General features: G+C 39.7%; 1 protein-coding gene across 1 annotated transcript in view; it reads left to right on the top strand.

The window, feature by feature from the left end:
- Positions 1-17,804, top strand: part of Ndnf (neuron derived neurotrophic factor) — a 39,381-nt gene extending 21,577 nt beyond the window's left edge. Inside the window, exons 2-4 of the mRNA XM_041641815.1 lie at positions 7,564-7,752; positions 12,970-13,094; positions 15,920-17,804. Of these exons, the coding sequence (XP_041497749.1) occupies positions 7,565-7,752; positions 12,970-13,094; positions 15,920-17,313 (1,707 nt within the window). The 5' untranslated portion in view covers position 7,564 and the 3' untranslated portion in view covers positions 17,314-17,804. The remainder of the gene's footprint in view (positions 1-7,563; positions 7,753-12,969; positions 13,095-15,919) is intronic.
- The last annotated feature ends 246 nt before the right edge of the window (positions 17,805-18,050 follow it).

Genomic DNA, 18,050 nt, shown 5'->3' on the forward strand with positions numbered 1-18,050 from the left:
GAGTCTGCATGGCCAAGGAAGGTCAGTGTCTTCAATTGATATCATGTTGCCCTTTAGTCAGAAACTCAGGGTCAGATATATCACAAGTCAGATGGTTTTTATTACCAGACTTACACATTACACACAGTGAGACGATCACTAGCAGTAGGACTGCTGGTTGGTTGTTAGTCAATTTGACACAAGCTGGAGTCATCTTGGAAGAGAGAAGCTCAATTGAGAAAATGCCTCCATCTGATCAGCCTGTAGGCAAGTCTGTGGAGCATTTTTTTTAATTAATGATTGACATGGTAGGGCTTTGCCCACTGTGGAGAGTGCCACCCCAGGGTAGGATGTCCCAGGTTATAGAAGAAAGCTGGCTGAGCCAGCCAAGAGAGGCAAGCCAATACGGAGCATTCCTCCTTGGCCTCCACTTCCATTCCTGCTTCCTAGGACCTGCCTTGAGTTCCTTTCCTGAGTTCCCTTCATGATGGAGCATAACTTAGAATTATCAGCCAAATAAGCCTTTTCTTCCACAAGTTGCTTCTGGTCATGGTGCTAACTGCAACATTAGGAAGCAAACTAAGACAGAAGTCTATAAAGACTAAAGGCAACATTTCTAGTGGTTTGAAGTGGTTTCTGCTCGAGATTTTCAGTTAGAATTTGTGATTTAAATCCCTTGAAGGCATATTTTATAGCAAAAACTCACCCAGGTTTATTGCCTTGCTATCACTGTTTATACAGTTTAAATACTAAATAGTGTTTGCCTAGCAAGTCAACAGTTTACTCAGGACTGGCGGATAGATGAGTCAAAGGTGCATTGCATGGACTGACTGTGCAGCGATGCTCTAGGTATCCTACTGTAGGCTTCCCTGGGGCTGGGATCAGTTGAGGGTTTGTGTGTGCACGTGAGATACAGCTGAGACTGGGCATCTGGATGATACAGTGGTAAATTACCCAAGTGGAGTTTGACATTTTTATTTGCTTATTATCTGGCCATTTTACATTTCATGAGCATTTCTCCAAGTTTGTGGGAAAGGAGGAAGCTAGGTCAGTTTAACTATTTTGACTACACCAAAGGCTTCATGGAATAAGAATTTCAAGGCCAAAAAGATGTCTAAGTTGGCAAAGACTCTTGCTGCCAAACTGGATAGTTTGAGTGAGATCCACATATTGGAAAGAGAAAACTGATACCCAAAAGTTGTCCTCTGGCCACTGCACATTCATGCCACAGCACCCATGTACCCCAATATCTACCCGCAACACACAGACAGCCCCATATATACAAGTAAATTAATTAATAAATGAATACCTTTTTAATATATATGAATTTTATATAAATCTTGAATGTCTTAATTTATACATTTTCAACTTCCCATTATTTGCCTACTCCTTAGTTTTTTTAGAACAATGAAAACATTTCTGAGTTTTTCATTGGTTGGGACTAGAGAAATGTCCCAGCAGTTAGGAGTGTGTAGAGGGCCTGGATTTGGTTCCTGGAACTTATCAGGTGGCTCACATCTGCGTTTAGCTGCAGTACTGGGGATCTGAAGCCACTGGCCTCTGTAAGTACACATACACACTAGGGTACACATACCCATATAAAGGCATACAAATACACATAATTGAAAATAAAGTATCTATTTATTCATTGGCTTATTCTTCAAAACTGATCTTCAGCTCAGGCCATTCCTTACAATCTGTACCCTCAGGATTCAGAAGAAGTGAAAGAAAGTGAGGTAGAGAGGAGTCTACACTGAAGTTCTAAAGCATTGAGAAGCAAGGTGTGGTCAGATCTGCTTCACTTTTGTGCTTGCCGTCTCACCACACAGCAGCAGCAGATGCCACACTTTGTTTTGAGCAGATTCTTCCTTTAGGACTACTCCTCATTGATTTTCACTTCTGCATCAACTAACTGCATTCCTAAATTTCTATCTACTTCTTTGACCTGAAGAATATGTACATGTACATATAGCATATAACTAAATATACAGTTGTTATTATTATATAATATATGCAAACCCTCTTCATCTTTGTCAGGATAGAATGCATGGGTAGTCTTGAGATGATCTTTCACAAACAACTTATCTCCAGTCCTCAGTTCCCAAGAAGGAAATAGATATGGAGACAGAGATAGAGATGGAGATGATGGAGACAGAGATAGAAATGGTAGAGACAGAGAGAGAGATGGAGAGAAAAATAGAGATGGTAGTGACCGAGGTGGAAGACAGAGATGGAGATGGAGATGATGGAGATGAAGACAGAGATGGAGATGGAGATGATGGAGATAGAGACAGATGGAGATGGAGAAAGAGATAGAGATGGAGGTGGAGACAGAAGGAAATGGAGATGAAAGGATGAGAAGAGAGGAAAACAGAAAATTAAACATTTTTTTTTAGCTTTTAATCTGGCATATATTGTTCTTCCAAAGAACAAAACTATGTCATGTGTCGGTAGCCTGTAATTACAAAGGCTTTGGGACATCCAGGTACCAATACTCCTCTCTCTTCAGTCTCACCAGCATCTAAAGGTGGGTGCTGTTTAAGAAAAAGGCTTTTAACAAAGGAACAGTGTCAGAGATTGGTTAGCATCTCTATGTTCCAGGGACCAGAAATTTCCAATCCAAACCATGACAATGACCCTAGGTATTTACGATAGCAGCAAGCAGTTTTTCTGCATTGTGAATAGTCTGTACAGTCATGCTGATTGACTTTCCTAATGCAACATATATGAATATGTGTGTGGATTTGCATATTGATTTACATATGTATTATGAGTATGATAAGTATGTGGAGCCATCCTGGCAATGTTTTCCATCTCATTGAGCTACACTCTAATAGAAAGGTAACAGGATTCCTTGCTATACAGACACACTCCCCACATTATCCACCAGATGGCTGTGTTAGAAGTCATTCTGAAAGTGAAATTCTGTCCACTGAGTTTTTATTATTGTTGCTTTGGGGCTTGTTTTGCCTCATTTGAGAGGGGGAGGGATGATATTTTTGTTTCTGTGAGACAAAAAGTTTCATTGTAGCTTAGGCAAGCCATATACTCAGTATGTAGCTGAGAATGACCTTGAACTCCTGACCTTCCTACCTTCCTTTTGCAACATTTCCAAGTGTTGTGATTACAGGTATATGCCACCATGCACCATGCCTGGGCTGATGAGTGTTACTGAATTCAAACTTTAAATCTAGAGAAGCCGCAGATGGAGAGGTAACATAGAAACAAGAGGAGTTACACTATTTGAAAGTACTTTTATAATTTTAGAATCTGTTCTTAGAGGTTGACTTAGCGAGGATTACGCCAAAGAGGAATGCATTTCCAATTGTTTATTTAAAGTGGCTAATTCCTTACATGTGACATGAAAGTAGGAAGACTATTTGGAGGAAGGAAGGAGCCAGGAGGATGGGAGAAGGGCATGGGGAGACCTTGAATACTCACAAAGAATCATGATCTATAGGAGTGAAAAATGACAAGATCTATTATTTTGTAGGCCAATTTTAAAAATAACTTTGAAGTGTCTAATTTTTAGAATGAATGCTTTAAAGAGAACACATGCATTAAAGAAAGTATAAAACTTTAAGACCTCCATTTAAACAATCTCTGAATGAATCCATTTTTGCTCAAGGAGTAAAAATTACTAATGAAAAATCTACATATTGTGCTTGCAAAGTAATGTTTGATTACTTTTAGTGCTTTCTCAAAACACATTTTGTTAAAAATCAATCCTATTTATCATCTGATAAAATTGGACAAATGAGTAATGTTCATCAGGGTACCGTTTTCCTCCTCAATGTTAACTGTCAACCTAGTTCAGTCTCTACAACAGAAATGGTCAAAGAGAGAATCTGTTCCCCAAAACTGTCATTTTACCTTTGCCATTCGAGCACATATGAAAGCATGTGTGTCCTCTCCCACAGAAAATAAATAAATAAGTATATGTTTAAAATGTTGAGTGTTGAACCATAATGTGATATAATATAAATTCCTGTGTTTTGAGGTTATAAAAATTTTAAATGCTTCTCTGAAAAAAAAATCTGCCTTGCTCATCATAATTTGCATGACAATTATGATGCCTGTCAGAAGCCAAAAGCATACCTGATATGATTATATCTGAGGAAATATGTAGAAGTTAGCTTGATTCGGGAAATAACCAGGCTAGCTAAAAGATAAAACAATCATATTTTTACTTATTACAATGGAAAAACTCACGAAACAGGAACGGGAAGTCCAAGCTCAGCTGTGCCTTCAGGGAACCACAGAGAGAGAGAGAGAGAGAGAGAGCACCTGGGCCATGCATGTGCAGTTTTTCTTCAGGTCCCAGAAAGCCACACCCAAACCTTGTCCCACCTCTTATAGATAATTGGTTAACAAAGCTTCCCCATCAGAAATATGATATTTTGACAAATAAAACAGAAGAAGAGTCTAGATGAAAGCTGGATCAAGGACACCGAATCACAGATAGAAGAAGCAATGCAGAGTGTTCATGGCATAGTAGGCACCTATGTGGTGAAATTATTCAGTACATCTATGCTGAGAGCTAGAAGAGTCTGTTTTTCAATTTTGGAAAGTCTATTCTCTTTTAGTTAAAGTCTGTAATATTCAAGCTAATAATTAGTTTGTCATAGTTTTGTGGATGCCTGAAGAAGGTGTGAGATTCCTGGGCCAGAGAGACTGCATTCCTCACATGACTAGCCTCAGATATGGTGTCAGTTTCTTCAAGTGGCTTCCTGATCCCTAATCCCCACAAGATGATTAAAAGAGGCAGCTAAGTTTAGGGAATCCTATCTTTGACAATGTGCAATGATTATTCTCACTTTTGTATCACAAGGCTTTATCCTCCAAGGATGTTCGGTTGACAGGCCAAGCAGCTCTAATCCAAAAATAACAATAATTAAAAAAACTTTGAAATGCCCTAAAAATAAAGAAATTTTTGAGCCCCAGCATGACCTCATACACCAAAAATACCACAAAATGAACTTTACTTCACATACAAAATTATTAATTTATCATTTAAATTCACCTTTGGGCTGTTCCTGACAGTCATGGAGCACTTGCTTTCTCAATTTGAAACTTTCCTAAAATCTCCAAGGTAGTGGAGTTGAGTCACCAAATGGATCTGTACAGTTGAGAGGTTTATGGACAGACAGACAGGGAGCCTACTGAGGTGTGCTTCCCTGGAGTAGCCAGATTCCCACCATTCTGAAGAGAATTTAAACAATTGTCGAGGATCTCCTCTCAGGAAGCAAAATTTGGGAACGGTTATTACTCCAAGAGGAATGAACAAGTATGTGCATTTTATTTGGTTAAAATAGCAAGTCTTCCTAAGCACGTTTTATTGCATGCTTAGCAAATGCCAAATACTATTCAGGTTTTCATTTTCTTCCACCTTAGGCAGTAGTAAGGCAGAGAAAGGACACAAGGCACCTGTCTAGCCCACGATGTCCCTGTTTGGTAGGAACAAGTTACTTGAGTTTTGACTTTGGTTCCCTCAGATGATTCTTATAGACTTCTATCAGGATCTCACATAAGCTTGTACTTATGTTAAGAAAACATAGAAAAACTGGCATCTCTTCCAGTTCTTGTTGACACCCAAAAGAGACTGGTAATTTTTCTGAGTACAGGCTGATACAGATGACGAGTTTAATGTCCACTAGCAGGATCCCTGTCTACCCAAGGAGTTCAGGGATCATCTAGCCAAGTCCTCTAGAAAATCAAGTTTCAGAGCATTTGTTTGAATTGCCTAAAATCGTACCTCTAGTTAAAGGTAAAAACTGAAATGCTAGCTTTCTCAGTTCTCTGCCAAGTTTTCTTCCGAATTCAGTGCAACTAAGTAGAGATAGAAGATAAAAACCCACAGCTGTCTTGGGAGATATTGCAAAGCTTAGGTGTTACAGTTGACTCTACCTGCAATTGGATCCCTTCTCAAACTATGTAACTGAGATTCCTTTTGTATGATAACACCTGCTTCATACTATGTAATGATTCTGACCAATTTTGTAACCCAGTGTAGACATAACTTTCATAACGTTAGCTAAATATAGTAAGGCAGTCAATTAAATAGGATATGCATGCAGTAACTCCATCATTACAGATATTTTGAATGGGAAAATATATACAAAACAGAAAAAAAATATCTAGAAGTTAAAATGACCTTTTGACCATGATGATTGAAAAACTACTCATACCATCATTAAAAAGTTTATTGTTTTCAAAATCATTTTTAAATATCTATTTTTATTTTTATGTATGTGTGCTTGTGTGTGTGTGTGTTCTGTATGAGTGAATTTCACATGTGTGTGGGTGATCCAGAAGACAAAAGAGGTCATGACTTCCTTGGGACTGGAGTTACAGGCTGTTATGAGTTCCCTCCTTGGGTGATGGGAACAAAACTTGGCTCTCTAGAAAAGCAGTATGCACTGTTAACCACTGAACCATATCTCTTGTTGGTGACACTCCCCAAAAAGACAAAATTAAAGTCAAACTATATTTTAGAGCCAAGGCCAATTAGTCAAGCTTATAGTAATAGCTTTTTTAAATTATCCACTTCAACTCGAAATATTGCAAACATAGGCATTTGACTTTCTCACTATGGAAAGTACTTAAGTGTAAAACCATTGTATTTCTTAACATGTCAACCCTTGTGTCTGTCTAGGCCATTCTACAGATAACTGAGTCTTTAGGAAACCAATGGCCTTGACAGAAGCCTTGTCTGTGTATACAGTAGAGGATGAGCCTTTGTTATTGATAGGGACCTGTGATGGAAGTCAGTGGCAATGCCACCATATAACTCAGTTGCAAAGATCCTTTAAAAAGTTAAGACCAAAGGCTTAAAGGTCTGGTGGCTCATTCTTTGGCTGGGATCTGAGACCCAGTTTCTGTCATGCAAATTTGTATGCAAATGTGCTTCTGTTTGATGTAACAATTAGACATCAATATAATAATTTACTTTATGGCTTTGAAAAATTGTTTTACAAGTGATGAAGCCATTTTTTAAAAATCCCCAATTTACGAAATTATATTGTTATAAGTAAAATATTTTTCAAAATTCTGAGTCAACGCTTGAGCAAGAATTTAAAAATAATATGTAAAATATTTCCACCTTCCAGTGGGTTTCTATGACTTAGGCTGGAAGTTCAACCATGTCAGTGACTAGTAACTTTGCTGATGAGGGATAACTCTGGCCAACCTTGGGCAAACATTTTTTAAAACTTTAAAGGACAGACCTTTGGTGGTCCTCTAAGCTTCCAGACACTGACAGAACTTCCTCAGTAAGGATGATATTGCCTTCTCTCATAATGAAGTGCTGATTTTTTTCTATCAGGACCTAAGGAAGTTAATGAATCAAAAGTTCTTTCATTTCAAAATGTTTTTTTGAAGTCTGAGATAATAGTATATCTATTCTCAATATTATGAAATAATTTGAAGAAAAAATGAAATAGGAAACTTGTGTCAAGATTGTGCGTATATATTCAAGGCACATGCTATATCACTGATTCTAGGGTGCTGATCCTTCAGGAAGTTTCCTACCTGATCCAGTGTCTGCCTGCAGAACTAATTGAAGCACTTGTCTCTTGTGCCCAGGATGCTGCTGCTCCACTGGTGTCTGCTGTGGCTCCTGTTGCCGCTCACCTCGAGGACCCAAAAGCTGCCCACCCGAGATGAGGAACTTTTTCAGATGCAGATCCGGGATAAGACATTTTTCCATGATTCGTCTGTGATTCCAGATGGAGCTGAAATCAGCAGTTACCTCTTTAAAGATACACCCAGAAGGTATTGTCCTCACAGTGCTTGCTGATCAGTGTCCATAAAAGAGGCTCCATAGAAGACAACAGCCTTCCAAATGGAGTGTTCAAAGTCAACCTATGAGTGGCATTATGTATGATTATGTATAATATGTAGGATTAAACTGAAATTAATTCAACATATATGTTTCTTCTCACATTTGTATTTGTGGAAGGATAGTACCAGGAGGTAGGATGAAATTCTGAGAGACTCAAATGGTGAAAAACTGACAGTGATCATTTCTTTCACTCTACAATAAACAACTGGAGTTCCATAGTGTTTCCAAATATGCCTATCTTTAAAAGTTGTACCCACATATCATAGAAATGATATACTACAAACTATTATATTTAAAATTATGAAACTGTCATGCTTTAAGTCTTCTCTGGCATTCATTGTTAATCTTTTGAATTTTTACCAGAGCAATTTGTCATTTTAACCTGAGATAAATTGACTTTCCAAGAAATAGAATTGTTCCACTAATCCACTTCACAAAGACTGAGGTGAAAGGGATCTTTATGTCATCTTTTCAATTTCTGGAGGGAGTATGGTTCTCTAAAGCTCTTCTGTTTAAAGACCCCATTATCTCACCCTCTGATGAGTTGGAATGAGCACAAATGGCCAGCCAGTCTTGAGAGGTGAAATGGACATTGTTTCAAAATACTGGAGTAAGGCAACTTGTTTGAGGGAATGTGACAGACTAAGAACTGACTCGAAATATAAATAATTATGAGCATTTTAATTAATTAAGTAGTATACATGAGACCAAAAACATAAGATGAAATGCTTAGGAGGAACTTGCTGCCGTGGTCCGCACAAAGGCTCGCTCCGTGAGAATAAGAAAAGATACACAAAGCCTTGCATGACTTCAGAGGACTCCTTAATATTAATTGAATTGTCATTGAGCACAGTTTACAGTTTTGTCCTTGAAATAGCTGAGTGAATGAGAACAAACCAAATTTTTCTTTAGGCATAACTTTCAATTCCCAAATACACTTGGGTTCTGTTCTCTTTTAGTAGTCTTTAAATACAGCTTACAATTATATAATCATGTCACTTAATCAAACAAATGGCTTATCCTCTGATCTTATAAAAATTAAATAAGTTGTAATTCTAAGGGTGTTAGTAAAAATGACATTTTTTCTTCAAAACATGTTTTTGTTATATGACATTACATAACTGTTAGTACATCTTCCTTCTATTCTTTCGTTCATATACTAATTTCTTAGTTTTGTCTTGTTTTTCCAAAACAAAATTTTAATACCCTTTGTATTTATAACTGAGTGAAATGCTTGCTTACACTAGTTAGGTTGATTGTAGCTCCAAGATGAAGCTTAATTTTGGAGTTGGGGATATACAGTGGTAAGTACACACAGCCATTGTTGATGTTCCACCTAGGATAAAATGTCTCCTAAGATTGTGGAAAAGACATCCAGTGTACAAGTTGTTCTGGTGTTTACACATTAATTGCAAAGCTGGATGGTTTGTAGTATGCATCCCTCATTCTTGCTTTCTCGTTGATTTCATCTCCACCAGCCTCACGTGGCAGTACATATCTGAACACAGAGATCGTGCCCAATCACTTCTTATTGTCCCTCTGTTCTACGTGTGCTTGGGTCCTTAGTAACAAATGCATGCCATGTTGTTGAGTTGAAGTTGGTTAGGATTCTCATTTTTCCCTAACTTGCAAGCTTTTAGATGAAAGTGTTACCTTGGGATGTCCTATGGCTGTACTTGCCCAATGGTCACCTTGAAGGGTACAGACAGTCGTGGTCTGTCATCAAGTTAGTAACATACAGTTGCTTAGCTAAGGGAATAGACTGTTTTCTTAAAGGGAGACAGTAGGAAAGAGATCTGCTTGACTGCTGTTTTTGGCTATGGCATCGCTATCTTGTGATACTCAAATAAAAAGCAAAGACGTAAACTACAAAATTCCAGACACTATTTGATGTTGTATCTCTTTCTCTGTGATATGATAGGCTCAGCTTAATGTCATCCCTGCTAAAAGACAAAACAACAACAACAACAAAAGCAACCACCAAAACCAAACCAACCCTCTTCAGACAGCAGGCAGAATTAAATAGTAAATATCCTGACACGTGTATGGATAGCCGTGGCAATCAGACTTTACACAGTAAACAGCTGAAATATCTATTTGTCCTTTTAGATAGTTGTCTGGCATTATTTTTAAGACATTCCATTTGCTTAATATGTTCCTCAGTCTGTCTTGTCTTGATCCATATCACTTGCCATCTCCAAATTCATCTCGGAATAGTGTAGAGAAACACTTCTATTTTTGTTTGGATTCTATGTATTCAAACAAAAACAGATTCTAGATATAATATCCTCAGGCTAGACTAATAAGATTGCTGTCAAGATTGTTGAGTTTAGCTCATTGACTTAGTAATTCATTCATTCAAAAATTTCCAGCAAGTGCTTGCTCTATGCAGAAATCTGTACTAGCATGCTAAGCAAAGGGCATATAGTGACATGGGAGATGAGCCCTAAGCGGGCCATAGGGGAATATGAAAACAAGTAACAATACAAATACATGTTGTCCCAAGGTGCAGTGAATGAGAGAAATGAGCAACACAGGCCCTGAGAGACAACATGCAAACACCTGGAGTGAGTGAGGAAGGACATTTCTGAAGAAGCAGAATATAAATATGAGGAAGGCAGAGAGGTGGGGCTGTCAAAAAACAAAACAAAACAAAAGAAAAAACACATTTCAAAGACCCAGGAACAAGAAGTGCTTGGGAGATGACAGAAGACCTATGTGGTTACAGCACGAAAAGCCAGAGAGATGGAGATTAGACCAGAGCCTGGTGAGGAAGGCAGGACCCCACTGAGGACGCTTGACCGTGAGATCAGTTACAGACTTTCTCAGTGCTAAAATATAAAGCTGTGAAGGGGCTCAAAACTGAAAACTACAACAGCAACAACAACAACTGTGTTTTATACATGTAAAATGCAAGGTCTGTGCAGGGCCATGACAATGCTGTGACCCCTTTTGGGGCCCCTATCTTAAACATAAAACCTGATACTTGCTCTTGTATGAAGGATGCTTGTGAGTTATGGTACTTGGGAAGTGGTATAGGAGCCTGTGAGAAATGGTGAAGCTTAGACACAAGAAAGGAACTCTGACATATGCAATGATCTATTTAGTGAGGTTTTTTTCTCTTAGTTTGGGAATAAGAAATTCTCCATACTTCACTCAGAACCTGCAGTAAAAGCTGGGAAAGACTTGTTCACATTCTGGTCGCCCAGTGTTTCATCAGGTTCTAGAAACTTTGAACAGGATGCTTATAGAGATTGCTCCTGTTTCAATGGAAAAAAAAAAGTAGTTAAATGATTTAAAGGCAGACATTACAGTTGGTTAATTCCTTCAACAATTATTTTGAATTATTTCAGTGTTTGAGTATATAGCAATAAAACAAATGGCTGCCCTCTTGTGGCTGCCAGTCTAGTCGAGGGAGACAGAAAATTTAAAAAGGAATAAAACAAACATATAACCTGTTAAGGGTCAATAAATACTTTAAAAATAAATTGAAAGAGACACTCATTAGCAAGGAAGTATTTTACATATGGAATCCAAATAGATCCACAACAGTGCTGGGGTAGAGTGCTGCAAGAAGCGCCTACGTATTCTCAGGCCTTGGTCTAGAGGAGTGCTCTGCTTGGGGGAAGAACAGAGGCCCAGGCTGGAGCTGGGACACAGTACGAGATAACAAAGGTCTGAGTGAAGCCATGGCAGAATAGATTCAATTGAGGCTGGACATGTGGGATACTGTGATGCCTACTTTGAAGTGCCCAGGTCTCAGAGGGTTTGGAGAGGAGGTGGGGTTTGTCTGGATAGGGGGGCTTTGTTTAAGGTTTGCAAAATTAAAAGCTCCAGTGTGAAAACAGGTAGCCTAGTCAGGAGGCCAGAGGGAGTGAAGACAAAGCAGTATTGTCTGAATGTATTTCTAAGACAAAGTAAAAAATACTGTTATTTTGTGTGTGAAGTAGGAAAAAAACGTCAAGAGAGACTCAAAGATGAGTTTCTGGAATAACCAGAAGGTTGGCATTGTCATCTACTAAAAACGGATGGTCAGCAGGAATTAAGATTAGATGTCTCAAGTTTGAAATGCCAGTATCATATTGAAGATGGAAAGAGTTCAAGATTTAAACCGTAAAGTTATTAACACACAAAAGGTAAAACCAGACATCCAGGTGAGATGATATGAGAGCAAGAACAGATAGAAAAGGGACATCTATGTGACAACTCAGGCTCACTAGAGGCGATTAGAGGCTTGGGAGGTGAGCAGAGTCAGCAAGGTGGAGTAATGTGGCCAGTGTGGTGTGTGTGTCGCTGGTGGGTGTGTGAGAAGAAGGACGTGAGGAATGTTGAGCTGATCCTGCACACAGGGAGTGAAGCCCACCCACCTCCTTTGCCACAGAACCAGTGGGCACTGCTGAGCTATCCAACACCGACACCAGTTTCCCTCATTTGCAGAGTTACAGTCTTTGAAACATAATTACATGAGATCATTAAGGCAATTTAGAGTTAGAATATGCATAATTTTATAGGTTAATGATATTTTTATTCTCCATAAAGTGTCTTCTGGGGTACCATAAAAATTGTCTGAGGGGTTAAAAAAAAACAGAGCAGAATGTTTTGAACTTTTTTAAATTTTGTTTTCAAATTATTAATGTACTTAATTTAATTGGTTGTTTTAGTAATTAAATAATAAACACATACACACTGTTATCTTGCCAGAGGCTAAGGATGAATTTTGGGATATGATGTTGGAAATTGATCTTTTGACATCGTGGATGACATGTCAAAGTGCCATCAAGGTAGCACAAACACGTGTCAAAGCTCAGTGCTACAGGGCACACAGGGAATGTTTAATGGTTGTGACTTATCTTCTGGCAGGAAGTCCTGTGAATAGACAAGAGTTCATCTTGAACACAGAACACTTGGCTGAATATCCTTCTATTACCTCCTTGTATTTGTTGATGTTTGGCTTGTGGTTGGATTGTATTTGTTGATGTTCAGTTTGGCTGGTGAACTCCATTTGGCCTTTGAACCATTGGACTTCAATTGTTTTATGTTTTTGCTGAAATGGGATAAATGGGTAAAATCATGAAAACCAAGTAGCTTTTCTGGTAAGTCTTGACTGTCACTATCAGAATCATCATGGGGTCTGAACTTACCCCTAGGTACTTCTTCATGGTCGAGGAGGATAACACCCCACTGTCTGTCACTGTGACACCCTGTGATGCACCTCTGGAGTGGAAGCTTAGCCTTCAGGAGCTGCCTGAGGAGGCGAGCGCAGATGGATCAGGTAAGTGGCAGGATCCATCTAACCTCAGAGCTCTGAAACCCACAACCTGCTGCAAGGAAGGGAGACAGCCCAGTTGCACATGTGAGGCTGGAGCCTGATGCGGAGAAATGACATGAGATGACATGGATCTTGGTAAAGTAAAAGAGGCAAACGGGAGTGTGGAGGTGAGCTGTTTGGACAGCCTCTGTGTCTGTTGTCTGTAAGCCTGTTTGCATATTTGCAGCATCTGGAACTCCAGGTGCCTGCATTTCAGCCCCACATAATCCAGCTTAATTGCTGTGGGGTACAAAAAGCTCCCTACAGGTGGTTTTGTGGCTCAGGCAAGGTTAAGAATGTCTCATTTCTGGGAAGTAAAGGTGCATATATACTTTGATATTAATGGATTCAATAGTTCTGTTCTTCCTGTAATTCTGGAATAAATCATTCTATACACTTTCAATTTATGGTAATAATCTAGAAAAAAGCTGTTCACTCTGGTCACCCAGCATTCTATCGGGTTTTAGATATATATATAATTTTTTACTTTTTTTCCCTTCTCCCCCTCCTCCCACCCTTCTCCCCCTCCTCCCACCCTTCTCCCCCTCCTCCCACCCTTCTCCCCCTCCTCCCACCCTTCTTCCCCTCCCCCCACTCCTCTCCCCCTCCCTCTCCAGTCCAAAGAGCAGTCAGGGTTCCCTGCCCTGTGGTAAGTCCTAGGTCCTCCCCTCTCCGTCCATTCCTAGGAAGGTGAACATCCAAACTGGCTAGGCTCCCACAAAGCCAGCACATTACGTAGGTTCAAAACCCCGTGCCATTGTCCTTGGCTTCTCATCAGCCCTCATTGTTCGCCATGCTCAGAGAGTCCAGTTTTATCCCATGCTTTTTCAGTCACAGTCCAGCTGGCCTTGGTGAGCTCCCAATAGATCAGCTCCACTGTCTCAGTGGGTGGGTGCACCCCTCGTTGTCCCGACTTCTTTGCTCATGTTCTCCCTCCTTCTGCTCCTCATTGGGACCTTGGGAGTTCAGTCCAGTGCTCCAGTGTGGGTCTCTGTTTCTATCTCCATCCATCACCAGATGAAGGTTCTATGATGATATGCAAGATATTTGTCAGTATTGCTATAGGATAGGGTCATTTCAGGTTCCCTATCCTCAGCTGCCCAAGGAACTAACTGGGGACCTCGGCTTGGGCATCTGGGAGCCACTCTAGGTTCAAGTCTCTTGCCAACTCTAAGGTGGCTCCCTTAACTAAGAATTGTGCTTCCGTGCTCCCCTATCTAACCTTCCTTTATCCCAATCCTGAGTGAGGTAACCCAGACCCCAAAAAAATGAATATGGGATGTACTCACTCATTATTGGTTTCTAGCCATAAACAAGGGTCACGGAGTCTACAATTGGTGATCCCAAAGAAGCTAAGTAAGAAGGTGAACCAAAGGAAAAACATATAGTTGTCCTCTTGGCTATGGGAAGTAGACAAAATTGCCGGGGAGAAAACTGAGATCTTGGGGGTGGGGTGGGATGGGGGTAAGGGGAGATGGGGAGAGAAAAGGGAGAAGGGGAGAATGGGGGGAACTTGGGGAAAAAGGAGGATTGGGTTTTAGATATTTTATGCTTATATTTGCATGGCATTGATATTAACAGTAGCCAAATTTTTTTTTTATTGGGAAAAATCCCTTTGGTTTTTAAGACTTCCTCCATATTACCCTGGGAACCAATTCTGAACACTGGTCCTTATGCACCTTTACTGGCACTTTATGCCCTGTATTTTAACCAGGTTATCCAGTCCCACTATCAGTCATGAGATCTGAACAATGGGCCATGTGCAAGCAACATGTTTGAATCATTTTCATTCACATCGGATTAATAGTCTTTAGAAAGTTTGCTCTAAGTTTTCCTCTAACTGCACTCTGTCCTGAAGAAATAACTTAAATTAAGAAAAGCTTTGCTCATGCATGGGCACCATTTGAAATAGGAAAAGATAAATCAATAGTATTATTTTATGACATAAGCAAGAACGGGGTTTTAAAACTGGAGGCTTATCTAGATTCATATATTTATGAGGGTATATTTTATTAAGTTAGGGAGAGAAATCAGTGAAAATTACATTAACTGTTCAAAAAAACATGTAAGAGAAAAACTGGATAGAAGTATAAGAGTATTGTTAGTTTGGGTTTTTTTTTGGTTTTGCTTTTTGTTTTATTTTGTTTTTTACTCTTTGGGGGCCTGCCACCCAGTTTCCAAATATATACACTGAGACTTATCCTTACTTATGAATGCCTGATCTTAACTTGGGCTATTTATAGCCAGCTTTCCTTTATTTAAATTATTCCCCCTACCTTTTGCCTCTAGGCTTTTACCTTTCTCTATTCTGTATATCTTTCTTTAACTCCATGGTTGATTGTGTGGATGGTCCCTGGTGTCCTATTCTCCTATTCTTCTCCTTTTTTTTTGCTCCTCCTTCCTTCTCTATTGTCTCTGCATGCAGCCCTGACTATCCCTCTCCTGCCTAGTTATTGGCTGTTCACCTCTTTATTAGGTAATCACATGTTTTAGACAGGCAAAGTAAGACAACTTTACAGAGTTAAACAAATGCAATGTGAAAGAATTGCATCATTAAATATTTCACAGCATAAATGAGTGTAACACATCTTAAGCTATTATTCCACAACACAAGAATAACAATAGGACTTTCTGGTGAGATTTTGGTGACTTTCCTGCTTCCTTTGGTGCCATTGTCTTTGCTAGGACTGTGTCATTATCTTTGACATGAACATAAGATGTTTGAAAACATAATCTAAGGTTGACAAGCCACCGTAGCACTCAGCCTGTTCTTTTCCCTTCTTCTCCAGGTGACCCTGAACCACTTGATCAGCAGAAGCAGCAGAAGACTAACTTGGAGGGCACAGAACTATTCTCCTACAAGGGCAATGATGTTGAGTATTTTCTGTCTTCCAGTTCCCCATCTGGTTTATATCAGCTAGAGCTACTTTCAACAGAGAAAGACACACATTTTAAAATATATGCCACCACCACTCCAGAATCTGATCAGCCATACCCTGAATTGCCATATGACCCCAGAGTTGATGTGACCTCCCTGGGACGCACCACAATCACTTTGGTCTGGAAGCCGAGCCCCACGGCCTCTTTGTTGAAACAACCCATTGAGTACTGTGTGGTCATCAACAAGGAACACAATTTCAAGAGCCTCTGTGCCGTGGAAGCAAAGCTAGGTGCAGATGATGCCTTCATGATGGCACCCAAACCTGGCCTGGACTTTAGCCCTTTTGACTTTGCCCATTTTGGATTTCCAATAGATAATTTGGGTAAAGATCGAAGCTTCCTGACAAAGCCTTCCCCTAAAGTGGGACGCCATGGCTACTGGAGGCCGAAGGTTGATATTCAGAAGATCTGCATAGGAAATAAAAACATTTTCACAGTCTCTGACCTGAAGCCGGACACCCAGTACTACTTTGATGTCTTCATGATCAATACCAACAGCAACCTGAGCACAGCTTACGTGGGTACTTTTGCCAAAACCAAGGAGGAAGCTAAACGGAAAATAGTGGAACTAAAAGATGGGAGGGTCACAGACGTGTTTGTTAAAAGGAAGGGAACAAAGTTTCTGCGATTTGCTCCAGTCTCCTCTCACCAAAAAGCCAGCTTCTTTATTCACTCCTGTCTGGACGCTGTTCAAGTTCAAGTGAGACGAGACAGGAAGCTGATTCTGTCCCAGAATGTGGAAGGCGTTCGACAGTTCCGGCTAAGAGGAAAACCCAAAGCAAAATACCTCATTCGTTTGAAGGGCAACAAGAAAGGAACATCTATGTTGAAAATACTGGCCACCACCAAGCCCAATAAGCAGGCTTTCCCCTCTCTTCCGGAAGACACGAGAATCAAAGCCTTTGATAAGCTACGCACCTGCTCGTCAGTCACCGTGGCTTGGCTAGGCACTCACGAAAGGAGGAAGTTTTGTATCTACAGAAAGGAAGTGGATGGGAATTACAGTGAAGACCGGAAGAGGAGAGAGCAAAACCGATGCCTCGGACCAGACACCAGGGAGAAGTCAGAGAAGGTCCTCTGCAAATATTTCCACAGCCAAAATCCACAGGAAGCAGCGACCACAGAGACAATCAAAGATCTGCAGCCTGGCAAGTCTTACCTGCTGGATGTTTATGTTGTAGGACATGGGGGACACTCTGTGAAATATCAGAGTAAAGTTGTGAAGACAAGGAAGGTCTGTTAGTTACCATGAGTGAAGATGTGTAGACTCCAGCAGAGACATGGAATCACTCTGTAAACTGACTCTTCTCATGGAGGACCGAAGTTGTGACCTGGGATACCAACAAGTGTACGGTGATATCCGTGTAACATAACCTGGAGACTCACACAACTTGTACTCAAACACACCTGTGGTACTTAGGGTCCATCTGTCTGATACTGGTTGATGTCAAAGGAAGAGGGTATCTTGATGGATACCACCCCTTGCTTTGAGCACTGCATGAACTGCTTCTAAATTATTTTATTACCTAAAAATTAAAAAATATGCCATTTGTTGCACACATTCACAAATGCAAATCATTTCTTTCTATAGATGTTATTAGGGGAACATATATATATATATATATAAATTATTTTATAAATTCTGTTTTAAATGTTGGTGTTTCTATTATTGTAAGCTTATTAAATTCTTTCTCTGTTAAAGTATAGATCTAATCTAAGATCACATTGCCCTCTAGGCAGTAATATTGTTGTAAATTCTTGTTTGTTCAGTAAAATGTTTAAATGCTATGTGTACTCATGTAAAAAATGATATATAGTATATTCATGTACATAAAATTAAGAATATTAGATTATTACACTGTTCATTTTCCCAAGCAGTACTGTGGTGTATTCAGTTTCTTATCTGTCTCTAAAACTATGCTTCTCTGTAACTTGACACCAAAATTTAGTCTTATTTAGTAACTAGGAGGGAATATTGCC

This window comes from Microtus oregoni, unplaced genomic scaffold (genome assembly GCF_018167655.1).
Source record: "Microtus oregoni isolate MIOR12 unplaced genomic scaffold, Mior012 000002F_ref0000024, whole genome shotgun sequence".
Lineage (NCBI taxonomy): Eukaryota > Metazoa > Chordata > Mammalia > Rodentia > Cricetidae > Microtus > Microtus oregoni.